This window comes from Gossypium raimondii, chromosome 5 (genome assembly GCF_025698545.1).
Source record: "Gossypium raimondii isolate GPD5lz chromosome 5, ASM2569854v1, whole genome shotgun sequence".
In the NCBI taxonomy this organism is placed as follows: Eukaryota; Viridiplantae; Streptophyta; class Magnoliopsida; order Malvales; family Malvaceae; genus Gossypium; species Gossypium raimondii.
Window position 1 is genome coordinate 3,905,955 of NC_068569.1, and position 26,890 is coordinate 3,932,844.

At 35.7% G+C, this 26,890-nt stretch overlaps 3 protein-coding genes across 8 annotated transcripts; 1 reads left to right on the top strand and 2 right to left on the bottom strand.

Annotated features, from left to right (window-relative positions):
- The first annotated feature begins 2,909 nt into the window (after positions 1-2,909).
- Positions 2,910-16,436, top strand: LOC105769313 (dicer-like protein 4). Of its 6 annotated transcripts, none has more exons than XM_012589858.2 (25): positions 2,916-3,361; positions 3,742-3,919; positions 4,101-4,211; positions 4,499-4,639; positions 4,745-4,820; positions 5,686-5,750; positions 6,695-6,838; positions 6,937-7,062; positions 7,493-7,631; positions 8,001-8,097; positions 8,452-8,644; positions 9,376-9,536; positions 9,635-9,841; positions 9,955-10,220; positions 10,342-10,619; positions 10,699-11,129; positions 11,273-11,373; positions 12,212-12,417; positions 12,566-12,775; positions 13,281-13,739; positions 13,874-14,146; positions 14,675-15,001; positions 15,232-15,589; positions 15,662-15,776; positions 15,913-16,436. In XM_012589858.2, exons 1-25 carry the CDS (start codon positions 3,207-3,209, stop codon positions 16,061-16,063), a joined length of 4,968 nt encoding a protein of 1,655 aa, XP_012445312.1. In that variant the 5' UTR covers positions 2,916-3,206; the 3' UTR covers positions 16,064-16,436. The 6 variants fall into 6 exon arrangements, with proteins under 6 accessions (XP_052486978.1, XP_012445312.1, XP_012445313.1 ...); XM_012589859.2 differs by having other exon boundaries at positions 10,345-10,619; XM_052631016.1 differs by lacking the exon at positions 2,916-3,361 and having other exon boundaries at positions 3,771-3,919; positions 4,010-4,211.
- A 2,524-nt stretch (positions 16,437-18,960) lies between these two features.
- Positions 18,961-22,988, bottom strand: LOC105771439 (ATPase 8, plasma membrane-type). Its single transcript, XM_052631431.1, is given in 12 exon segments — positions 18,961-19,057; positions 19,166-19,341; positions 19,447-19,629; positions 19,739-19,912; positions 20,004-20,942; positions 21,033-21,137; positions 21,255-21,377; positions 21,469-21,588; positions 21,661-21,987; positions 22,072-22,386; positions 22,479-22,835; positions 22,932-22,988. Coding segments are annotated over 12 exon segments (2,973 nt in total).
- A 2,431-nt stretch (positions 22,989-25,419) lies between these two features.
- Positions 25,420-26,253, bottom strand: LOC105770961 (60S ribosomal protein L39-3). The gene is made up of 3 exons (XM_012592342.2): positions 26,089-26,253; positions 25,766-25,869; positions 25,420-25,645 (listed from the first exon to the last, which is right to left on the bottom strand). Exons 1-3 carry the CDS (start codon positions 26,089-26,091, stop codon positions 25,597-25,599), a joined length of 156 nt encoding a protein of 51 aa, XP_012447796.1. The 5' UTR covers positions 26,092-26,253; the 3' UTR covers positions 25,420-25,596.
- Between the last annotated feature and the right edge of the window lie 637 nt (positions 26,254-26,890).

Below are 26,890 nucleotides of genomic sequence, written 5' to 3' on the forward strand. Positions count from 1 at the left end.
TCTAATATAGATATTATTGCCAAATTATATCTCTATCCTATCAGGCTATATTCAAAACAATCATTTTTTTGTTGTTTATAGTGATTTATTGTGATATGTAATCTATATCATATCTATATACTAATCCACTTTTAGTTCCTATTAATGAAAAGTTTTGGTTGTCACTCATTGGCTTAGGCCAACGATGCTTTGCTTCGCTATCGTTTGTTGTTCTCATTGGTCGTTGCTTGTTTCTATAAATGTCTCAAATTTCAACAGTAGCAATGTGAGATTCAATGCTTTCTAGGTCTGCATCCAACGATTAGGGGGAGTCTCCCTCTCATTGTCGGCTCACAAATTTTCAAATCGATGATCTTGCTCAATTCAACGTGTCTAATTACTTGAATCTCCGATCGAATATGCCAATCGTTTATGTTTAGGTTCTTAGTCTTAGAAATTTTTATTGTTTCACAGTGGTTGAATCTATGGGCGTGGAACAGCCAACCACCATCATTTGTATTACCCCAGGTTTTGTTTTAATGTCAGACTCCAACTATTTTCTTTTTAAATCATCTTAATAATATATTTTTTGTTGGCCTAAGGTTTCAATCATGATTTAGGGCCATGCGGTAATTGTTGTGACACTCGAGTCTTGTTGTGCTGGGGTTTTTGATGTTCACAAATTAATTATAAATACGACTAAGGCAAGTGCACCTATCAAACAATAGTATAGTTATGGTGAGTAGGGAATATCGTATCCACGAAGACTAAAAGTACCAGTAATTACTACTTTTCTATTATTTAGCCTACAAATTGGAATGATTGTTTTTAATCTAAAATTACTAAACTAATTTACTAATAAAGCAGCAGAGAATAAAATAGGAAAATTATCGAAGATACTAATGAGATAGAAAATATCCAAGAAAGAATCCACCTAGACTTTACTTATTATCATGAATCAATTAAATGATTTATTCGCTATGCCTTGTTGTCTAGGTTAATTAATTAAAATATCTTTCTAATTAAAACCCCTATTGTCGCATTAACTCAATTTATGGATTCACTTATTAGATTTGACTCTAATCTGGTAGATTTATGTTGTTCTATCTCTAGGATTGTATGCAACTCCTCTCAATTACGCTTGATATACTCTTAAACAGGGACTTTTGCTCCACTGAAATAAGCACATTAAACATGAATTAATATCCTGAAAATATTAAAACATGAAATAAGCATACATAATTGAGAACAAGAATCAAATATTTATCATGTAAATCAAAAATCAAATAATAAGATTCATCCTAGGTTTCATCTTCCCTAGGTATCTAGGGAATTTAGTTCATAATCCTAAATACAAACATCTCAAAGTTAGGATAACAACAAGACATAAAGAAACTCAATAAAACTTCAAGGAAATTAAATGGAGATCTTCAATCTTGAAAGAGATCTGCTTCTGAGTTAATTCCGATGGTGTTCTTCGAGTCTTTTCTTCAATCTTCTCTGAATACCCCCTTAGATATTCTTCTAGTTGATATTTGTAGACTTTAGAATGTTCAAAAAGCCTAAAAATTAGTTTTTTCCGCGTGTTTGGGAAATGAGGTGCGATATCGACATGGGCTGGCACATGGGCGTGTGGCCAGCCCATGTGGAAGTGCCCAGGCCGTGTGGATTCTGGAAACAGCTCTATTTGTCCGATTTTTTCTCGTTTTTCGTTCCTTTTGCTCCCAAATGTTCTCCTAAGTATAGAAACGTGAATTTAAGATATTAGGAGCATCAAATTCACTAATTTACATTATTAATCATCCAAAAATGCATTAAAAATGAGATTAAATATGTTACTTTTATAGCTTATCAATTTCTCTAAGTCCTTGGTGATTTATGGTCCATAGAGTTTCTACAAAAACTCGATTTGTTTGGAGCTCTTTTGCATCCGTTGTTTCAAGTAAGAGATGTTTCCACTACCACATGAGCAATGATTTGTATGGAGATTTGCTACATCGTGATTTTTATTGATGGTTGAGAGTGTCGTTTGGCTGAAAGGGTTGTGATAACATGCCAGCGTCTTTAATTATTTATGATTTAAATAAGGAGGCCAAATTCAAACAAAGAAAGCTTGTTTTATTCCTCATAAATTTTAAGTTATTTTTCCTTTTGGGGCTATGTTTAGTTCGAGACCGAAATCTGCGACTACTTTCTCCGTTTTATATAACTAGATTTTTGACTTTGCTGGCCATTGTGTATACGATGGCAAAGTTTTCTAACTCCACAAATAAAAAAAACTGCTACTTGTCTTATTTAATTAGTTTTTATTTTTTAAAGTATAGTTTTATTTTTTAAAGTATCATATAATTATCGATAAAAATATTTAAAAGTAAAGTAACTTTAGGAGTTGTTTAAATTACAAATTAAGTAATTGATTTTTAGGTTAAATTTTGCTATTAATCCTCGTATTTTGTAAAAGTTATGGATTGAGTTCTAATACTTTAATTTGATCATTTTAATTTTATACTTTTAAAATTTAAAATTGATGATAACTATTAAATTCATTAAGTTAATTTTATTATTTCTAAAATTTAATGCGCTAAACATAATATCACATGTGTAATGTCATGTCACTTGTTATTTTCACATATTGTTTACTAAAATCTAGTTAATGGATTAACAATTGTCATTTGGGTTGAGATTGAAATTTTAAAATTTGCGATTTAGAATGATTCAATTGAAAATATGAATTAAATCTATAATTGTAGAAGACTAATAATTAAATTGAAACAAATAAATATAATGGTTATTATTTAATTTAGACTAAAATTTCAAAATTAAAGAAAAAAATAGGGGAATTTAATATATTGTTTATTAATTTGTTTTAGAGAATAAAAGAAACCATTCTCCACTGTTTAATTTTGATTTTATTTATGAAATTTCGGATTTCCGAGTGGGAGACGAGATTCGGCAGTTCGACTCATTAATAAGCGAACAAATGTAATGATAAAAAATTGTTGGAAGAGGAGTTACCAGATTTGACTTTCCATTGACCGAGCACAATTCATTACAAGAAATCCTAGGAGACCGCTCTGCTTAGTAAACCGAATGGGATTTCGACATCTATTTGTCCATTTGATCAAAGCAAACAAAAATCTTTTTTTCTTTTTGCTTAGCGGTTGAGACTTGGAAAATAAGCAATTTTTACCAGTCTTCTCACCGCTGTGGCTATAATTCCCTCGTTGATGCCGGGCGGCGAATTGTCCACCGACGGGACCGAGCCGTTCATGGCCTCTAAAGTTAAAGCCTTTTCTACTCCGTCGCCGATCGTTGAAATCAGCCGAAAAGATGAACCTATAATGGAAAAGAAAGAGAAGGATCCACGAAAAATTGCTAGAAAGTTAGTCTCTCTTTCACTTCCCTATACATGTAAATATCTATGCTTATTTGCTCCGGTTTTTTCTTTATGCAATGTGGCTTTGCCTTGGTTCTCTTTATTTATTTTTTTATTTCTTTGCACGAGTTCAGTTAAATTAAACGAGAGCTATCTGTTTGGCTTGAGGGAAGTGGGAAGATGGGGGAAGGGGGTTGGAGGGAAAACATGAAAAATAAAAAACCTTGTTAGATGTTTCTGTTTCAAAAACATCGAAAGCCAAAAAAAAAAAAAAATGCACTGTTTATTTGGAGTGCTGTTTCCGACAACCTGTGAGAAGCTTTTATATATTTAATTTAGTTTTTATATATTTAAAAATCACGTCGGGTTTTATGCTTTCATTTAAGGTATCAACTGGAGTTATGCAAGAAAGCCATGGAAGAGAACATAATTGTTTATTTGGAGACTGGTTGTGGGAAGACCCACATCGCAGTTCTGCTTATTTATGAGCTTGGCCATTTGATACGGAAACCTCAGAATAGGGTATGCATTTTTCTTGCTCCCACAGTGGCTCTTGTTCAGCAGGTGAGCTACTTTCTATGATTTTCTGCATTAATACTCTATTGTCGGGAATTATTAGTTTATAATATTGTTTTGGCTAAGTTTGGGATTTAGGAACCAACTTGGATCATCATTCGTCAATTGTGGATTCTTTGCAGCAGTGGACCATGCATGGTTTTTAATGGAATTTGTTATTGTTTTATAGCAAGCCCGGGTTATAGAAGATTCTCTTGATTTCAAGGTTGGGACTTATTGTGGTAACTGCAGACACTTGAAGAACCATCATGACTGGGAAATAGAGATCAAAGAATATGAGGTTATTATGTTCTTTGATTGACACAAGTTTATAATTTATCCACGTGTTGTTCAACATCCTATGTTGTCCACGTGTCATTCGACATCCTATGTTGAAAGCTTAACTATAAAGAGATATGTCTTATGAAGTTTACCAATTTTAATTTATTACACTTGACCAAATATGTTATCGGTTTTTCTTCCTCCACCCCCCTCCCCCTTATAGAAGATTTTTAATTAGGATTATGGACCCTCGAGCTTTCATCATCCTCGCCTTATATTTCTATTCATGTTGAATTTTTTGTACAGGTTCTTGTTATGACTCCCCAAATACTACTTCGTAGCTTATATCACTGCTTCATCAGGATGGACTTAATCGCTCTTCTGATATTTGATGAGTGTCATCATGCTCAAATAAAAAGCAACCATCCTTATGCAGAAATCATGAAAGTAAAGTGCTACATGAAGTCACATTTGTATTCTCAATGATAAATTTATATTAGTCTTTATCAGTTGATGTATTTTGATTCTGTAGATTACTTGACAATCATGTAGGTTTTTTATGATAAAGCTACTGCATCAATGCTTCCTCGTATATTTGGAATGACAGCATCTCCCGTTGTTGGTAAAGGTAATTAAAAATTGCATTTCTTTTGAAACAAAAGTCTGAATTATTACATGGATCAGCCATCTCCTTTTCAATTCCTTTCGGTACAAAAACTTTTCCCATTGGAAGTACGAGAAATTAAAGGTGTTTTGAAATGTGTTGTGTGTAAAGGCAGAATCAATCAAGAAAATAAATTCGAATGCCTACTTTTTTATGGAAAATGTGTTTGGTAAATGAAAAAAAATGTTCTTTTCTAAAAATGTCCGTGAAATATGTTTGATATCACTAAACATTTAAAAATGAGAGGAAAGGTTAAAGAAATAAATAAAATATCCAATGATATTATTCTTGATTTCAAATTTCTCAACTTTTTCTTTTGTAATTTTATAAGCTTTTGTTAAAGAGATTTGAGTAGACAGGAACAAATGAGATTGTAAATAGTTCAAGATGCCTCTAGAGACAAAAAAGGAAAAAGAAAGCAGTTAAGGGAATAATTACTGCTAATGGCTTCTAGTTATAAATATTAACATATATTATTAATTAATGGCTTCAAATAGTGTTTAATTATGAGTCAACTTAACTTGCAAAGTGCCAAGCAAAGAAGTAATGGACATCCCGCGTTTTCAAAATTGAAAAGATGTCTTTTTTTTTTGGTTGTTTATTCTCATATTTGAACCCATTTTCATTATTGTTTTCTAAAAACTTGTTTCCGTTTTCAATTATGCTACGCTTTTCAGTTTATATGATACAAATATATTGGATGATATTGCATCTTGTAGTGCTCTTCAATGATATATTTTCCTCTTTAATCGATAGGCTGTTTTAGTTATTAGTTGTTATCTCATCTTTTGATAGCTACTTCTTTGATTACCTTATCTTACGCATTCAGATGCTTCCAGTCAAGTAAATTTACCTAAAAGCATCAACAGCCTCGAAAACTTGCTTGATGCTAAGGTGAGTCTTTGAAACTTTCACTTTGTGAAATCTGGTTTGGTGCAATCTCTTGTTTTCCTTCTAAAAACTAATTATGGTTGAAGATAGGGAGCTAAGTTCAATCATAATTCCTACATGATGAATAAAACTCGTAAACAGCATTTCATGTATGTCATGGGAAGATGTTTGGTGCCTAAACGTTTCCTTGTTAAATTAGAATAAATGTAGCTTGTGAAGATACTATTCTTAGTTTATGTAGCTGGGTTTTTGTAATGCTGTTTGAAAATGCTATGCCTACTTAACTTGTGTTTGTTAGCCTGAATTGAGGACTTTGGTTCAGTCAACCTTTTCCAGACTTTCATAAGCTGGAGTAGTGGCAGGTCATAATTCATCTTGATTTAGTGAGTCAATGAGGACAAGAAGATCTATTTGGCTTTCTGCCTTCTCACTTGAGTGCAACTGATCCCAATTTACTTGATCTCACTAACATATATGTTTAGCTATAGGAGAACTGTCTGTTTCTTCCGTTTGGTGGACAAATGTGTTTGGTCCTCTTCATAATTGCGCTAATCAGTCTTCCAGTAGAACTGCTTAGGTTGAAGTACAGAAATATCTTACCTTGAGTCATTGTGGTCAGTAATGTTACTATAACTGTTTTAAGGATTCAAGCAACCACTGTAATTTTGGCCAGGTGGAGTAATGTTTATTGTTGTCATATCGTCGTAATCATTTTCTTTCTCTTCCTCTTCCCCTTGCTCTGTGTGACTGTGCTACCATATATCTTTGGAGATGCAAAAACCAAAGTTTCCTTTTCAATGAGGAATGTTTCCATAAACTAGACTTTTTAGTTATAATCAAAACCGGGGAGGGGGGGGGGGCGGATTCTTTTCTTAAACCAATTTCTGTTCTGATATAGATGCTCAGAGTAGTCAATTTTCTAATATTTCACATGCCGCAAATTGTAGGTATATTCAGTTGGAGATAAGGAGGAATTGGAAAGCTTTGTAGCATCTCCTGTGGTTAGAGTATATGATTATGGTCCTGTCAATTTTGGTTCTTCTTGTTCCACCATTATCTATTGTAGTAAACTTGAGGAGATTAAGCGCCAGGTGTGTTTCAGTGACACATTTGCACTCTCTTGATTATCTTGGAAGAAGTTGTATTTATTTATTCATTTATTTTTTCTGTTTCTTTATGGCAAGAGCAGTGCATACCTTTTGTCAGGAAGAATGGTGATATTCAATCTGCCAGGAACACAAAAAAGCTGCTCAACAGAATGCATGATAATATAATCTTTTGCTTGGAAAATTTGGGCATTTGGGGAGCATTGCAAGTAAGATCTTGTGAAAACAATTGAATTTCTTGGTTCTGTTAATTTGCAGTTGAGAGCCTTTCCCTTGCAATTAAATAATCTGCTATTAGTGTTACTTTGATTCTTATTTCATATTCTGCAACTTTTTTCTATTTATCTGAATTATATTCACAAACTCTGTACTCTGGCAAAATCATGTTGGAGAATACCAAATAGAGTAGAACATTAGATTCACATGCTATTTAATAAGGCTTTATTTTTATAAGGTGTCGTATTCATAGGTCATTACTTGCTACTTTTTTTTTTGTGCACTGCCAATAAGCAGTGACTAATTATTTTTTATTCTTTCATTTAATTTGTATCAGTTCTAGCTTGTTGCAGACTTGCAGGTAGTTGCTGATTAAAGTATCCAAGGAAATTCTGATTTATTTCCACCTTCTGCATTTTGTAGGCTTGCCGACTTCTTTTAACTGGTAATAACTCTGAGAGGAATGAATTGATAGAAGATGAAGGGATTTTAAGTGACGACTCTGTATGTGATCGATATCTTGTTCATGCTGCTGATGTTTTTGCTTCAGATTGTACGAGAGGTATAATCTTTTTAGGCCTTTTAAATTCTAGCTTCAACTTCGTTGTAGCTATTGTCTGGTTTCTTGGTGGCTCTATACCCAATTATGTGTTCATCAAAGTTCAGTTATGCAGGAGAGATATGGGATCAGTGTAGGGACTTTTTAGTAGTAGCTTCAACTTAATTCTGCCTTCTGTCTCTGTTAATTGATGGCCGCATTACGATTTGCTACACCATTGTAACTTGTATGTATTAAACTTCTAGTAATCAGTGGGATTTTTTTTTTGGGTAAATGGAGATCCTTAGATTTTTGAATTTATATGCTCTGCTTATTGTTTCAGTCAACTTGAGTAAGAATCTGAGCTATTAGTCTTTGTTGCTGATATTGTAGATGGATCTGCAAACGATTTATCTGATGTAGAGATTTTGAAGGAACCATTTTTCTCGAAAAAGCTGCTACGTCTTGTTGGAATTCTTTCCACCTTCAGGTTTGTATTCAAGCATGTATAGTGGTTTTTGGTTATTTTATAGATATATTGCATGGAAACTCTATCGGACCATTTCAATGGTTATAGTACTTGGTAAACAAATATTATGACTTATGTAGTTCTTGCAACACTAGGAGGCAAGAGAAGGGACTTAATGCATGAGGGGTGATGTACTGATGTTAATTCATTTTAACTATGTTGACACGTCTCATTTCTTTCTATCTGGTTACTTTCAAACAAACTCTACTGCTGCATTTTTTCATGCCTTTAAGCTTTTTGCTTTTCTCATTATTTAACTAACAAGGTGTATCATACACATATTTCTCTCACAAACTTCTATAATTACTTTTACAGGTTACAGCCAAATATGAAATGCATAATTTTTGTGAATAGGATTGTTACTGCAAGATCCTTGTCATACATACTGCAAAACCTTAAGTTCCTATTATTTTGGAAGTGCCATTTTCTTGTGGGAGTCCACTCTGGACTTAAAAGTATGTCAAGAAAGACAATGAAAAACATTCTTGAGAAGTTCAGAACAGGAGAGGTAACCCTTCTGTTAGTGTTAATATTCCTTGGTCACTCAGCTCCTTCCAATTCGTGAATTTTCACATCATTGAATTGTTACTTTTATCTCTGCATTTTAGCGGACTAGCTCAGTTTATCCTTTAGGCACAATGTGGGCAGATTTTGTGTTTTTTGACATCCACATATCATTTCTATAAATGTTTTCCTAAGGAAGTGCATTTCCTAATGTCTCGAAGTTATTATGAGACAGAAGCTCATTCATTCAGTCTTTGTTCTTGTAATTTGAGCCTCTAGTTCTAGTTGGTTGTAGCTTATGTGATGTTTGAAGGATAATGGTAACAATTAGGAAAACCTTGTGTAAGTATTGTTAACGGTTCTGTGTCAGTTGAATTAATTTATTCCAATGTTTAAAAAACTGGACTAGACGTCAAACCAGTGAGACCTCCGTTTATTGGTTCAACTGGGCAGACTGGTTGAACTGGCTAGTTGTGCTAAATAATTATTGAATATAGTAAATATCTAATAAAACTGATTTAATGTTGATTCAAGGGAATAAATGCTCTAATCTCATCACATACGATAAAATTTAGAAAAGTCCAACATCTGTTTTTACGTTTTTTACTGGTTAAATGGGTTTTATATACTGGACCAGACAGGCAATTGGTTCCTGGTTCAACCAGTTTGCCTGGCAGGTCTGTCTGGTTTTTTTACACTAATTTATTTTTGATTCCTTGAATGCTGACTTGGCAGTTGAATCTTTTGATTGCAACTAAAGTCGGTGAAGAAGGACTTGACATTCAGACATGCTGCCTTGTGATACGTTTTGACCTTCCAGAAACTGTTGCGAGCTTTATCCAATCAAGAGGACGTGCAAGAATGCCTCTCTCTGAGTATGCATTTCTGGTGAACAGGTGCTATTCATAAAAGTATATGCTATTTGAAGGTCTGTCAATTTGGTTCTCTTTCTGTAATTGGGAAAAAATAAGATCTCTTTCTCTTAACTTTGCAGTGGGAACGAGAAGGAACTAGATTTGATTAAAAATTTTAAGAAAGATGAAGATCGTATGAATGTGGAAATTTCTTTCAGAACATCTACTGAGGTTTCTATTGGTCTTGAGGAGAGAATCTATATGGTTGATTCATCTGGTGCTTCCATCAGTTCAGGATATAGTATCTCTCTACTTCATCATTACTGCTCAAAACTGCCCCATGATGAGTATGCCTTACTTTTTCGTTCTTACCTGCTTTTGAACTTATAATGTCACTATATATGTTTCTTGTGGAAATTCATTTACTAATTTAGATTATCCACGTGAATATAATTTTCAGGTACTTTTTCCCCAAGCCAAGCTTTTATTATTTTGAAGATTCAGGAGGAACAATCTGCAATATAATATTACCTTCGAATGCTCCAATAAATCAAATTGCCAGTACACCTCAATCTTCAGTTAATGCTGCCAAAAAAGATGCTTGTCTAAAAGCAATTGAAGAATTGCATAAATTGGGAGCCTTGACTGACCATCTCTTGCCACTGCAAAACAGTGTTCTTGAGGAGGAAACATTGCTGGTGTCTTCTGATTCTGGGAGCTCTGAAGGTTGATGCAGAGCAACTTTGTAGTCTTATTCTTTTCTTCTTCTTTTTGGTTGGGTGACTGGTATAGAATTAATCACTTTTGCTCGTCTTTAATCTCAGCAAAATTTGATTTTGGTTTTCAGCAGATGAGGATTCACGAGGTGAACTACATGAGATGCTTGTTCCTGCTGTGCTTAAAGAATCATGGACTAACTTAGAGAACTGTGTCCTCCTTTATGCTTACTATATAAAATTTAATCCGAATCCTAAGGACAGGAGCTATAAAGAGTTTGCTCTCTTTGTCAAGTCTCCTCTCCCTAAGGAGGCTGAGAGAATGGAGCTGGATCTTCACCTATCTCGGCGTAGGTCGGTGATGACAAAGCTTACCCCATCTGGAGTTGCAGAATTTAAGAGAGAAGAGGTAACAATGTTTTGTTTCTGTCAGACTTTGTTCTAATTATCTTACTACCAAAACTCACTGTGTATCTGTGCATATGCAGATCATGCAGGCACAGCATTTTCAAGAAATGTTCTTCAAGGTCATCCTTGATAGATCAGAACTCCTTTCTGAATTTATTACTTTAGGAAATGTCTTTCTTTCATCAAGCTCCTCAACATTCTATTTATTGCTTCCTGTTATTCTCTCCAATTGTGAGAATAAAGTGACAGTGGATTGGGGGATTGTCCAAAGATGTTTGTCGTCTCCACTTTTTAAGCCTCCTGTTGCAGCTGCAAAGATTGAAAATTTCCCTTCAGATGTTTGCTTGCACCTTGTAAATGGTTGTAGGAGTATAAGAGACATTGAGAATAGTTTGGTGTATGCCACACACAAGAGGGCCTTTTACTTTATTACTAGCATTGTTGGTGAAAAAAATGGTTACAGCCCATATAGAGATTCAGGCACTTTAAATCACGTGGAGCACTTAAACATGTTGGTAGCTCCACTCTTGATTCACAACTGTTATTAACGTTATCAGAATAGTTTATGGGGAGGTTATGCTCACCAAGTTGTTTAGATTAGGTTTTTATCTAGTATTCAATTGATAAAGTGTTAACTTGAATGTTGTCAATCAGGTCTGGCATTCATCTTAAGTACCCTGAACAACCTCTTCTGCATGCAAAACCACTTTTTAAGTTGCACAATTTGCTCCACAACCGAAAGCCGGAGGATTCAGGTAGCTTCTCGTTTGCTTTGCTTTCATTCTTGTCATTGTTCCCTTTTCACTAAGTATGTTGCTTGTTATACTGGATTATTTGTGTTCAAGATATGATATTCTAGACCTTGCTACCATCTTCATGGGTATATTGCTATTTGTTTTGTCAGATTGCATTATTTTTTCATGATGGGAACAAGATTTATGGTTCATTATTGATAGATTAGTGCTACATTGCCTGTAATTGACATGAAATGCCTGATTTATTGTTAATTATTTGTTAATGATTGTCCTTTTCTGATTTTTCTTCTTCTTCATCAGAAAACACTAGAAAACAAGAAATTACCAATTTGAAGTAGTCTTATAGCCATGCAGCTTATTTGATGTGCAAGAGATATCTTGAACTGTATTCTTTTGGAAATGAGAAATGCTCAAGTTGGGCGATTGAGTGAGACTATGAGTTCTCACATGGCGGTGAAGATTGAGGATTAATCTTTCTTTTCCAATCCTAGACTTAAGGATTACTAGCTAGTAAGTAGAATCAGGCTATTGCAACAATAAAACGCTTTACAACCGGCCTTGCTGGCCATTCTTTAATCTGCTTCAGCACTTGGATTAATGGGGCTATTGGTTTTTGTCTGAATCTTCCCTGGAAATATACTAGTATATCGTTAAAATGTTATCTTTAATACAACCTTTTTAGTATCAAAAGCTTGAGTCATTCTGGATCCCCCCTGCCCCCCAAAGGAAAAAAAGGTCCTTCTCATTTTCTCTATCAGTAAATCAAACAAAAGGGAAATATGTTTTGTTGATTTTCTCTGTCTTTTCATTTCTTAAGGCTGTTCTTTGTTGTAAACAGAAGCAAATGAACTGGAAGAATACTTCATTGATTTGCCTCCTGAGCTTTGTCAGCTGAAAATAATAGGCTTCTCCAAAGAGATAGGGAGTTCGCTTTCTTTGTTACCATCAATTATGCATCGCCTGGAGAACTTGCTTGTGGCTATTGAACTGAAGCATGTTTTTTCTGCTTCATTTGCCGAGGGAGCTGAAGTTACTGCCCTTAGGGTAAGACCTAAGTCCACGTGATATTATGACTAGTGCTTTTGGTTAAGTGTCTGTTAAGTTAGTTACTGTGCTAGTCCAATCATTTAATCAAGAAATGCAAGCATCTCCATGAATGTTATCTATGACTAACAGTTTGAAATGGTGTTAGGTCCTAGAAGCACTTACTACAGAGAAGTGTCAAGAGCGTTTTTCTCTTGAAAGGCTTGAGACACTTGGTGATTCCTTCCTCAAGTTTGCTGTGGCCCGCCATCTTTTTCTTTTACATGATGCACTTGATGAAGGGGAATTGACTAGGAGAAGGTCTAATGTTGTAAATAATTCTAATTTATTCAAGCTGGCAACAAGGCGAAATTTACAGGTTTGATTGTGTTTTAGAAAGTGATATTCTTATACAGAAGTTTTGACTTCTGTTATGAATAGCATAATTGTTATATTTTTGAGAAATTTTACCTGTTGGTCAACATACTATTTCAAACATAGAACATTTTTACGATTCCAGTCTGCCATTCTTCACTGCTAACAAATGTGGAGTAGTTGCATTAAATGCTAAGGTGCATGTTCATGTCACTCATCCAATATGGATAAATTATCTTAGACCTGTAGACATAGAAGATTATAGAAAAATGTGGTATTTACTAAAATGATTAAACTAAGAAACAATGTGTGTAGTTAGAACCCTCTCCTTGATTTTGGAATTGTTAGCATCAGCCGTTGAAGGAGTTTCGGGTGTATTCAAATGCTTTACGTTCATGCCACTTGGAATGGATAATTTGAACCTAAGAAGATTTAATATGTCTATGTCTATTTGGTGTTTTAAGATAAATAATTAATATTTACGGTTCTGTGTTTCCACTAAATTTCAGGTTTACATACGTGATCAACCTTTTGATCCTTATCAGTTCTTTCCCTTGGGCCATCCCTGCCCAGTAATTTGTACAAAAGAAACTAAAGGAACTGTTCACCCACAATCTAGTTGTCAAGTAGATCATACAAAGAGTGAAGTCAAATGTAGTAGAAATCACCATTGGCTACATAAGGACACAATTTCTGATGTGGTTGAGGCTCTTGTAGGAGCATTTATAGTTGATAGGGGCTTCCAAGCGGCAACAGCATTTCTTAGATGGATAGGCATACGAGTGGACTTCCAAGGTTCTCAACTTAATAGTATTTGCGCTGCAAGCAAGAGATTTATGCCACTTTCCTCCCTATTGGATATTGGAGATCTTGAAAATTTGTTGGGTTACCAGTTTCTTCATAAGGGTCTCCTCCTTCAGGCGATTGTGCATCCTTCTTTTAATAGGCATGGGGGAGGCTGCTACCAGGTATGCAATATGTCTGCTTTTCTACTTAAGGAAATCAGACTCTCTTTATGTTTTGTATTTTTCACCTGCCTTGTCATTTTTATAACATTCTATTTTCTGATGCAACAATTAATAATACTTTGATACTTTTCCAGAGATTGGAGTTTCTTGGAGATGCTGTCTTAGATTATTTAATTACATCATATCTGTTTTCACTGTATCCAAAGTTGAAACCTGGTCAGTTGACTGATTTGAGATCAGTGTCAGTGAACAACAAGTCCTTTGCCAATGTTGCAGTGGACAGACGCTTACACAAATTTCTTATGTGTGACTCTTGTCACCTCAACGAGGCCATAGAAAAATATGTTGACTTCATCACATCATCATCACCAGACAGGGGATTGTTTGAAGGGCCAAAATGTCCGAAGGTAAGAATTACTAGCTGTTGTATCTTATGCCCCCTGATGCATGCTTTCCTCTTTCCCCCCAAGATATAATGAATTTTAGCCATCTTTATATAATGCAAGTTACAAATGCAAAGCTTTATTCCTAACCTATGATCATTGGATTTTCTTTTTCCTTTTAATTTAAGTTAACGAGGTCTAGGTGGAATACAATATTCTAATTAAAGCTTGCAACTAAATTATGTTCATGCTTATTGTCTTATTTGTTTAAGAGAATACATATGCTGGATTATGATAAATTTAAAAAATAATTATGAGCATTTGGTAGAATGCAGTATAATAATCGAAGCAAATCTTTTTTGGAGCTGATTATGCTATTTTCTTGTTTGAGGACGAAGATGTGGGTGGCTGATTTTGATTCTTTGAGTTTGATTTATGAGAGCTAGGTGGAACTGATATTATGATAAAAGCAAATCTGTGTAAGAACACAATGCTGCTGCACAATACTTCAAGAAGGGTTTTTAATTTAATAGCTTTAATGTATTGATACAGGCTCTTGGTGACTTGGTAGAGTCTTGTTTCGGTGCTATTCTCCTTGATACAGGGTTCAACTTGAACCGTGTTTGGAAGATAATGCTATCCATTCTGGATCCAATCAAGAGCCTTTCAAGTGTGCAGCTCAATCCTATCAGGGAAGTACAGGAGCTTTCCCAGTGTTATAACTGGGATTTGCAGTTTCTAGTTGCAAAAGTTGGTAGAAATTTTTCAGTGGATGCAAAGGTAAATGCAGGAGATGTACCTCTATGTGTTTCTTACAGCAACATTAATAGAAAAGAAGCTATCAGAACTACTGCACATCAACTATATGTAAAGTTAAAGGTAACAGGTGCCCTGCATACTTTCCTATTCCCTCTTCTTGATGCCATTAAAACATGATGCTTTTTGAATATGTACTCATATTTGGTTCCTTTTAGAAGTTAATATCATTTATAGCCCAGTCTTAGTGTAGGTATATTCCAAACTTGTGAAGCTTGCCTTATATTGCAGGTCGATAAATGATTGTGAATTTGCGACTTAATCCCCGTCTCTTCTTGTCTTTGAATGTACAGGCTCTAGGATATGCACCCAAATCAAAGTCCTTGGAAGAAGTTTTGAAGGGAAGCCCCAAGAATGAAGCCAAGCTGATTGGATACGATGAAACACCCATTGATGTCAGTGTTACTGACATAGTTGGATTTGAAAACATGAAATTGCAAGAATCTCTTGTGAATGATTTCAACCCCAAAACTCGTTCTATTAAAAGGACAACTTCTAGCGGTGTATCTTGCATCTCACCTGGTAGCAGACCTCCACCTTCTTTTGAAGTAAAAGCAGCAAGGGGTTCAGCCTCTGGTATTGAAGCCAAAGGCAAACCCCCCAATTGCTCCATTGTGGATCCTAGTTGTGGGATTGACTCGCCATCCAAAGGTAAATGATTGTTACACTTTTTGTGACTAGTCAGTGTGGAGCAATTATCTTATTTGCCTCTTAATTTCTCAGGTGAATCACATGGTCGTACTGCTAGATCACAGTTATACGAAATCTGTGCTATCAATTGCTGGAAACCCCCTTTGTTTGAATGTTGCAAAGAGGAAGGACCAAGTCATTTGAGATCGTAAGTACACGACGCATATATACTAGAAAAGACAGCTGAAAAGTCTCCATTAGGACAGTTCGAAAGATGGGAACTTCAAACTACATCCCTCTTGAATAATTTTACTCAAATCCTATATATTCAAAATCTTTTGCAGATTCACTTACAGGGTAATAGTTGAAATCGAAGAAGCTCCAGATATGATATTGGAGTGCTTCAGCAGTCCTCGGACCACAAAGAAGGCAGCAGCCGAGCATGCAGCGGAAGGTGCACTCTGGTATTTAAAACATGGAGGATACTTACAATAGGTCAACTTAACCGACTGAACCTCATTGCTAGACATAATGGAGATCAAGGTTTGAATTTAGTCATTTTGCTATCTCAGTTCAATGGCTCTAGTCTCTCTCTTCATCCCCTATTTAATGAACTTAAAAACCAGCATTTTCTTTAAAAGTCGAATAAAAGATGATTTAACAACAAAATTAAAATTTTGCTTCGAACTTGTTAACGTGGCATTTTTGGTATGTCCATGTATCCAACAAGGAGCCCAATTTAATTCAATCCATGTATCTGGTGCTGTGTCATGAAAGTGTAAAGATTAAATTTATTAAACTCGAGATAGAGGATTAAAGCTATTCAATTGAGATAATAAGATGATCGAATTTAGATTTCAAACTCAAATATGTTTGATGATGTCTATATTGATGGCTGTTAACTAAAACAAACTCGAACAGTATCAAAATTTGATGTTTTTATTTTATTTTATTTTTCCTTTTCTTGGGCGTTTGTTAACTAAACAAACTCGGGACAAAATATGGATAATATGCATTTTAAGACAAATGGACAATGATAAGTATTGATAAAAAATTTGTTTGGTTTATTAGACAAACTTCGATAATCTAAAACTTAAAATTTTAATGTATCGATTTCAATCACATATCTACAAATTTAAAAAAGAAAACATTATACAATCTAATATAGAATATAATTTGATGCAAAATTATCAGCTTCCCCTGTGTCGTCTTCAATGGTGGCATCTCAAATCTAACCTGATTCTAACATAGAATGATAACTGCTGATATGGAAAAAAATTCATTACTTGAGTAAAAAATAAAGACGAAAATAATCTCATATCGAGGAGAAATAAGAACAAAAAGAAACATTTTCGCCATGCGATTCCTTGACGGGCACCATCAAATTTTATTCAGCGAACCAGTTAATCCAAATTCAATCTTTAGTCACACGAGTTTATCGCACGTGTGAGCCATGTCCCCGCCAAAACTCCATCACCTTCCTGCCGAAAACATCAAGGAAAAGGAAACGTCTCAGAAGGAGCGATTTCGCTTCTTCATTTCAGAGAGAGCGAAAATAAAAAATAATCCTAGTAGAAAAAGATGTCAAGATAGGACGAAGGAGGGGTGCATTACAGCAACCAGACGCAATTCACAGATGCCTCCTCGGAAGCGGAAGTGCCACCGCATCGGCCACTTCGAGTCGCCATTCCGTGCTCCTTAAATTCAAGGAGTTCATCAGAAACTTCTAGAAGGAGAAGAACGTGTTCCCTTACAGAGAAAGCCTCGTGAATAACCCTGAACTTCTAGTGGTCAATCTTGAAGACCTTCTCTCCTTCGATTCTCTCCTTCCGATTATCTGCCTCTGGTAAAACACTCTTGCAAGTATTAGTATCAATTCTATCAAAACACATTCTATTGCTTATTAGTTTTAGTTAATAATAACTGTTTTAGTTTGAGCATGGTATTAAATTGCGGCCGCAATAACGGTTTTGAAGGTCTCTGGGACGCAATATTGGCGCAACGCGATGACATCAGAATGCCACCCTCGCCTTTCAGAAGCTGCTTGTGCTAAGCTTCAGAGTGATTATGTTGATATCAGAAGGGTAATCTCAAACTTTGGCTATAAATGAGTATTGTCTTAGTATGTTTGTGCCTAAATTAAACTAATAAAAAAGGCTCCCTAACTGCCCATTGACACCAGAAGTTGAAATATATTTTAGAATAATAATCTCAAGGTTATTTAATATGCTAACTAACATTAGTCATCAACAGGAGTTATTCTTGTAGGAAATGAGGCAGCAAGCAAATGAGACTGGAGAAGCTGCTGCAATTCCCATCACTGTGATGCAGTTAGAGGCCATCATAAGGTTAAACGAGTCTCTTGCAAAAATGAAATTGTAAGCACTGATTTTAGCTAATCAAGTTGAGTTGTGAATGCTTAAATTTAAAATTCAAACTGGAAGAGTGACATTTTTTAACTCTATTTTGATATAACTAGATGAAAATTTTGCCCCCTTTTAACAGTTACCTAAAAATGTGTTTTAGGTCACATGTTGCCACTGAAAGTGACGTAACTGAAGCATTAAGACTTTTCAAAGTTTCTACAATGGATGCAGCACGCTCTGGAATAAACCAACACATTCATTTCACTCCTGATATGGATAATGACATCAAGGTTTGTAGACATTAGTACCAATCCTTTTACATTATTGCTGAATTTTTTTCTCATATTTTAGTTAACGAAGTCTGATGTATACAGCAAGCAGAAAACTAGATACAGAGAAGATTGGGAATTGGAAATCACATATCCGAAAAAAGGTTGATTGATGATCTTACTAGAATGGGTATGAATGAGTGAATGGTAAGTAACTTAAATCTAGATGTTCTCACCATTCATCATAATGCTACTTGCAGCAGCAGCAGCCTTTTCAAGTCGAGGTTTACTGTATTCGAGCCTTTTTATATTCACTAATGTATTGCATGAGATGCATGGCCTTAAAGGCTTTGGCATGTAAATTTTATCTGAAGATGACATGGTAACCCAGTTAATTTTAATAAGTTAAATATATTTATTTGTTGATTTATTTTCTTTGAGCGAGTTGAACCACACCCAAACCCAACATGTACAATTTTCATTCCTTTGTACATTACCACATAGCTTTTCATGTAATTGTTATATTAAAATCAAAATGATGATGGATATTTTTGTTTTAAAGGGATGTACATCAATATCCTCCCAAACATTGTCTGTATTGTTGTTTGGAACGAGATATCTTAATTATACTACTTAACATTCCCTTTCTTTATTTCACATTTTTGAAATGGCACTCAACAACGGTAACTATTCCCACGACCTTTTTTCAGGTGAAAATGGCATTCTGCCAATTTAATAATTTTGTTTAAGCCTTCCATTATACAGTGTAGTGTTGTTGGATTGTATCAATATCTATCCCCTTCAACTTCACCACTGATTCAACATGACCCTTGAGTGTGTGGAGCTCCCTCAGCCTTCCAAAATCAAAGCCAAACTTAATTAATTTGTGCGTATAGTTTTAGAAAGAAAATAAACAAAAGCTTGCATGCTTCTAAACAATGGTGATTGTTTAAGGAAATTACCTTGCAATCTCAGCACGCTTCTTAGCCTGCTCAGCTATTTCTGACAACTCGTGGTGGTCCTTCTCATTGGTCCAGCTGGTTTCTGGGGGTGAAAGGCCGTGAAGGGTACGTTGATCTGCTGCCCATTGTGCCTCCCTCGCTTCCTTTCCATAATTCTTCTTTGTTGTGAATGCGGCCTTAATTTGTTAAACCAGAAAAAAGGAATTTAGTCAAAATCAAAATTAAAAAAAAAAAAGAAAAAGGAAGGAAATTAATGTCTTAACAAAGAAAATGTGGTTGACCTTTTTCTGAAGCAGATTGTCCCAGGCTTTGCCGGTCAAAGAGTAGCGGATGATGAACTTGAGGATATCAAGAGGGATGTATGTAATAACGCTAAATAACCAAATAACACCTGCCCATTCCCATCCAATGCCTTCGATCCTGGCAAACCCCCAGTTTGCATACACCGCAATACAAGTAGCCACCTTGTTCAACAAGTAACAAACACTTGTTTTAACATTCAAATTATCTTTAATTATACATAAACAATGCATAAAACTGAAATTTGGAAATATAACATCATATTATGCTGACCAACTGCGCTGCGAGGAAGGCTCCAAGAAGCAAGAGACCAGGGAGTTCAACAAAGGACCAGCTCCTTGACCTTGTCACGAATATGAGTGCTTGACTGATGATACTCACTTGAAGGTAGAGAGCTGAAGTTAACTCATTTGCGTTTTCGTTTATCGGTTTCACTCCAAACTTCTCCTGCAAATATGGAAGAAAATGTTCACTTTTTGTATTTTTCGTTTTCCCCTCTTGGTTTGGTTGATTTTTTTGGTCAGTGTGATTCACTTACAGTGAAGAACAGCGTGTCGTGGACCAGCCAGAAAAATATCACGCTCACAATCGCCATGTAAGCCCCGAGGACGACCCCAGTGATGAAGATTTCCTTCAACTTCCACGAGTCGGGTGTAGGAGATGGTTTGACCCTGTCCTTGGAGATAGTCATGATGGTTCCATCATTGAGGATGGCAATGATCAACACCATGAATGGTGAGAAGTCAAACTCCCAGATGAGAGCAATCAGCATGAATCCCATTACGATACGGATTGTAATGGAAACGGCATAGATTGTGTAGTTCTTCATCCTCTGGAAGATGGCTCTACTAGTCAAAACCGCGCTCACGATCACACTCAATCCTGGCTCGGTCAAGACTATGTCCGAGGCACTCCTCGCAGCATCAGTTGCATCAGCCACTGCAATACCGATATCCGCCTTCTTAAGTGCTGGGGCATCGTTGACACCATCTCCTGTCATGCCACATATGTGCTTCAATTCTTGGAGCCTTTTAACAATCTCGTACTTGTGCTCTGCACACAACAAATTGTAAGTAATTAAGTAATTGACCTTACAAAAACATTAAATCTACTATGAATATAGTTGGTTCTTTTTATTTTTTAGACTTAAGATGATTATTCAATTACCAGGGAAGACTCCGGCAAATCCATCAGCTGTCTCAATGAGCTCATCGACGGGAATGGTAGCAATAGCCTCATCCTTACACTGGCCAAGGAGGGAGGAAGAAGGATACATGTTCGTCCCCATTCCAAGTCTGCGACTCGTCTCTTTTCCGATGGCAAGCTGGTCACCTGTGATCATCTTAACATTGACACCAAGGTCAAGAGCCTGTCGAATAGTCTCGGCACTATCGTGCCTTGGGGGATCAAAAAGAGGCAAAAGGCCCACGAACTCCCATGGTCCTCCAGCACACTCCTTTTTTTTCTCTGGAATTGTCTGTGCAAAGACCAAATAAATTAGTTAGAGAAGTGGTTGATCTTAATATACATATTCATGATGAAATCATTTAGCTTTAGGGTCATCCACCTGTCTAGCAACTCCCAAGGACCGAAGGCCACGGCCAGCAAAACTGTCAATGACATGATGCGCCTTTTGCCTCAAGCCACCGGTGAGCTCACATAGCTCAATTATCTGGTACCAACCCACATGATAAGATTTTGAATTCAGGAGCCAAACTTGTGTAACCGGTGATTACTCTGAAGATTAGAAATGAACTACAATGGCAATTCAGTTGATGTACTATCTTACCTGCTCAGGAGCACCCTTGCTACAACGATGCCACTCACCATTTCTGTCAATGTAGGTGATAGCTGTGCGCTTATCCACGGGATTGAATGGTAAGAAGTGTACCTCGGTGATTCCGGCCCTTGCCTATAGTTTCATAAGCAGCAAAATCAGTAACACATGCAATGGCAGAGATATTACAGGTGGTATGAATGGAAATGTGAATTGTATCAGATACCTCTTTGGGGTCTCCCAACATCCCTACAATCGAAGCATCAATGGCATCCTGGTTTTCAACCCTGGAAGCCCTTGCAGCAATCAGTACAAGGGCGTCTGCATCCATGTCACTTACAAACACCTGCGGATACAAATACCGACTTCATGCTCATGAAACCATGTTAGAAAGATAGGAAAAATGCTAATAACTTACCTCAATGAGACTCTTGTCTACTGTTAGCTTGTTGAGGGTGAGAGTCCCGGTCTTATCGCTGCACAAAACATCCATCCCTGCCATTTCTTCAATGGCAGTCATCCTCTTGGTGATGGCTCCTTGTTGTGACAAGCTGTGAGACCCAATAGCCATTGTCACAGACAAGACTGTGGGCATGGCTATTGGAATTCCTCCGATGAGAAGCACCAAAAGGTTGTCAATACCGTCTCTGTATCTCCTGTGCTGGATTGGGTACATCACCAGGATCTCAATGAGCATTCCCACAGCAATCGAGCAGATGCAGAAGTTACCAATGGCTGCCAATACCTGTACCAATAAGCAGTGGGTTATTAAATAATCCAAACATGATGGATTTACATCATAATACCTAAACAACCATGATTAAGGTACCTTTTGGAAGTGACCAACATTGTCGGTGTTGTCAACAAGGTGAGCAGCCTTGCCAAAGAAGGTATGGACACCAGTGGCAATGACAACAGCCTCGATCTCACCTTGTTTGCAGGTGGATCCCGAGAAGACCTCATCACCTGGATTCTTGGTAACAGGCAGGGACTCACCAGTTAGGGCCGATTGATCGATCTTGAGTGCATCGCCTTCCAAAAGACGAGCATCCGCCGGGATGATGTCTCCCAACTTAACATTAATTACATCTCCTGGTACCAGAGTTGCAGCTTCTTGCTCACCCCATTTGCCATCTCTCAACACCTACAAAGTGAACCATGAAGTTGATGGAACCTAGAAAAGGAACTCCAGACAAGCAATAGACATACATGTATGGATCAGCAAACAAAATATACCTTGGTTTTGGGTGCAAGACCAGCCATCAAAGCAGCTGCGGCATTGCCGGCATTATTTTCCTCGATGAAACTGATGGTTGAATTGATGAAAAGCAAGGAAACGATACCGATAAAGTCAGGCCAGTCTGGAGGCTTGCCACCTCCATTGGCCAAAACAATGGCCATAATAGCAGCAGCCTCCATCACCCAAGACAGAGGATTCCACATAAAGCCCAAGAACTTAAGAAATTTGCTCTCTTCTTTCTCTTCAAGCTTGTTAGGGCCAAAGATTTGGAGCCTTTTCTCTCCTTCTTCTGATGTCAAACCCTCTCTTGTACATTTCAGCTGCTGAAAAACCTCCTCCACAGGGATTCTCTCCTAATAAAAGCAAACACAAAGTACTGTAATTTAGTATCTATTCTTTCTAAAAAAAGCAACATGAAAACCAATAAGAATGGAATCCAAAATGCCTACAAGATCAACAGTCTCGTTCTTGATCTGCTCCAAAGAGATATCACCATTGGAAGCCATTGGCAATGAGATGATGAGTTTAGTTATTATTGGAAGTGTTATTTTGGCTTGAATGAACTAGTGTTTATATAATTAACCCGAGCTTCGAAAGCAAATGAGAGAGGGAGACAGTAACGACATTGAATTTTGGACTAGTTTCTTTGGAGGCTCTGTGGTTTGCCATAAATTGCGCTGTTTCTAGTTTGCATGAACTGTTTCATCACATCACCCAACTGCCTTTTATATTAAAGAAATGACTTGTCCATGCAGTTTTGAACGAAGTTTTGTGTCGTAGAAAATTGCCACCCTCCCAAATTCCTTTTCAAAGTCAGAACTAGCTTAGAAGTTAAAACCGATGTTTTGCTTTTTATAGGGTTCTGCTGACTGCCCACTAAACTGGAAAGAAACACTGAATTCAGCGCAAATATTTTTAGCAGAACTGAATAGAGGGTTTACTCTTTGCATCTTGTCTCTAATTAACACTAGAGGAGTACGGATCCGGTCAGACCACAATCCAATTTACCTTCTTCTTTCCTTATTCAAGCCCATTTATTTTTTTAAATAAGGATAAACTATACACAATGTCATTAAACTATTACTAAGTTTACATTTAGATCACTCATTCAATTTCAAAAAATTACAAAATAATGATTGAATTATTCAAAAAATTTTATTCAAGTCCCTAAACTATTCAAAAGTTTTTATTTAAGTCACTAAGCGGTTAAATTTTTTTTTTCTAAATCCGACTAACGAGCTCTAAGCAATGATTCAACAATTAGTATGATAGGTGAGTACCCATCGAAGACCTGTGTCAAAAATCGAGAAAGAGAGCTATTTGAATTTCAATTCATAGATTCATGACATTAAAAATTATTTTGTGAAAAATTTTTATTATAAAAAAGGAGAAGAAAGCTTTCAAATGGTATGCGAATAAAAAAAAGCCATATAACATTAATTTTAATAACCCAACGACTTAAATAAAAACTTTCAAATAATTCAATGACCATTTCGTAACTTTTTGAAATTGAATAATCAAAATAATTTAGTGATTTTGTGTAGTTTAACTTTAACTAAATGTAAATACAAATACAAATTTTAATTATTAAAAATTTTATCCAAAACGCAGGTCGAATCAATTAAGATCAAACCAAGCCGAACAGATGGCTCATGCACGCCAAAATTACGATATTCGGATAATTGAATAGAGACAGGTCAAAATTTCATCCTTATTAGTTGATATTTCATTGTTGTGAAAATGATAACCGAGATGGCTAGAAGCCTGCTATAGAATAACAATCCTACCATTCCTGACATCTTGATTTTAATAACTTCAACCGCACATTCCACTCCACTGATCCATCATAGTCAAGCTCGAAATTTTGATTCAGCAAACTTGAAAATGCTTCGTAAACAAGGGCACATGCGCTGGTGCTCACACTTAGCAGGAAGCTGGGTAGCGGACAAATCTTTTCTATACGACCCATTTAAGCAGACGAATAAATTACTTTTCCTTCCATATAAGTGCAATTCAAGTATTATTACATCCAGTTATCATAACTGCAATTCAAGTATTTACATTGGTAACCAAGCTCATCATGTAAAAATTACTTTTCCTTCCATAAAAGTGCACTCTGTTCCTCAAAAACATCATAAACACACAAGCCATCAATCGACTGTAACCATCATAAACGTGCCTATCATGTAAAGACCATTACAACCCACCTCCGTAGTTCCACTTCATTACTTGTTGCCTCGTACACTAGTTTATAAACTCTTCATTTCCACAACACCTGCAGACCATATTAACGTTAAACCTTCCCTTAATCAAATGATTCCCTCAAAATCATTTTCCATGTCAAATTACCTAAATGATCTCCCCGTCTAGAAGCAACAATGCATACAAGGCATAAATCTCTTCCTTTCTAAACTAAAGTCTTGTGTCTTGTCATGACCAGACCCAACCCGCTTAACCACATCATGAGACAAAAACCAAGTACCCACGAATCCCTCAAGGTTTTATTACCTTCATATTCGCTTACAAATCCTCAAACTCCCCAAGAGAGCTGTGGGCGCCCAAAAGGACAATTTTGGCTTGCATCTCACAACACAGCTCAGTAGGCTGGGTCAGGTCATTACAAATCTACCCTATATATTGTCTCTAATAGTTAATCTTACCACCAACAGATTTTTTCGCTAGCATGTGATATGATCAACACTGCTCTCTAGAACTCAATACAACAAGCCATGTCACTCAAAATTCTGCCTTAAAGAAAAACCATATTACCTAACCATTTCAAGATCATTAGTTCATAATACCACAATGGTTCAGTTAAAATAAAGTAATAAATTTGATAAAGCCACCCTCAAGCACATAGCTATCATGCAGGTGAGAATTGTTTAACATATAAGGTAAATTAAAGCAATTACCAAAAGAAAGTTCAATACCATGCACTCACATTAAGATGAGATAATATAAAATCAAACTAAAACAAAGTCACTAACAATCTCATCAAAATCCCTAATACAAAGATTCTCGATGGCTCCCAATATTAAATCCCAAATAAAATAAGTCCGAAAATAAACTTAGAAAACTTAAAGAAAATACTGGAAACAAATAAGCCCATCGAACTTAGAACCCTAGCTTGGTACGGCGCCAGTGCCTACGCTTAGCATTGTACCTTCAATCAAAAAAAATTTGAAAAAAAAAATCAATAAATAATCTGAATAAACCTTAAAAGTGAGACAAAAACAAAAACTTGTAAGCATGTTTGAGCAAAAAAAATGAAGCAAATATAGACCTAATGGTGTTGTCGGTGCGCATTCGGATCCAGTAAGGAATGGGCCTGTTTTGCCTCATCTTCTTGGCCAGCTTCTTCTTGATCATGAAGGTCTTGTGCGAAGGCTGTCAAATTAAACCTTTCAAAATTGAGACTCAACTGTTCTTTGCACATACAGATATATATATATATATATATATATATATATATATATATATATATAACCAAACATTTTTGCAAAGGGAAAATGAAAGCAAGAACCACAGCTATTAAAGCTTAAAAATGAATAGCACAACTATTTTCTAACGTAAGGAAGAAAGGAAGGTAGGGGGGAGCGCGATTACCATTTTCGGCACTTCAGCTGTTGAGAGGGATGCGGCACTAAGGTTCTCAAGCTGCTGGGTGAGAGCTTTAAAAACAGGAAGCGTGAAAAACCTAACAATTTTGTACTGAATCTGGGATTTCTAGGGTTTACCTTGTTGGGCCATACGTGGACTATGAATTTGGGAATGTTGACTTTTTTATGACTTTTGGACCAAGTGATTCTGGGATTTGCGCTCCAGTGGATCACTTCTCTTCATCGTTTGGGCCTTCTCCAATTTTCATTTTAGTTTTTCTTAATTGTGAATTTTATTTTCATCTTTATATTAATTCAAGAAAATTTATATACGTATTCATTTAATAACTCTTTTTTAAAATATACATTATTTTTATTTGAGACCTAGTTGGGGAATAAAATTATACACTAATTTAAAGGCTGAAGATCAATGGTAGATGAAAAATTAAAAAAATCAATATTCGTTGTTGAGGGTAGAGTAATTTAAAGGCTGAGTTACTCATTTAATTCAATGTTTAATAATTTAAAAAGTAAGTATTTTAAATAATAATAATTGAAATTAAAATTTTAAGTGCAGAAAAATTAAGTATTAAATTTTACTATTAAATTTTATATGAGTTGAATTTATATTGAAAAGTTGTTTGGTAAATTAATAAATATAAGTATTGAATATGGTTGTTTGATAAAAGTAATTTTTTATTTTTAATCTTATTAATATAATATATTATATTTTTTTATAGCTTTGGACGAAAGATAAATATAATCATTTAAATATTTTATTTTTTATAAATAGATAATTTATATTTTAA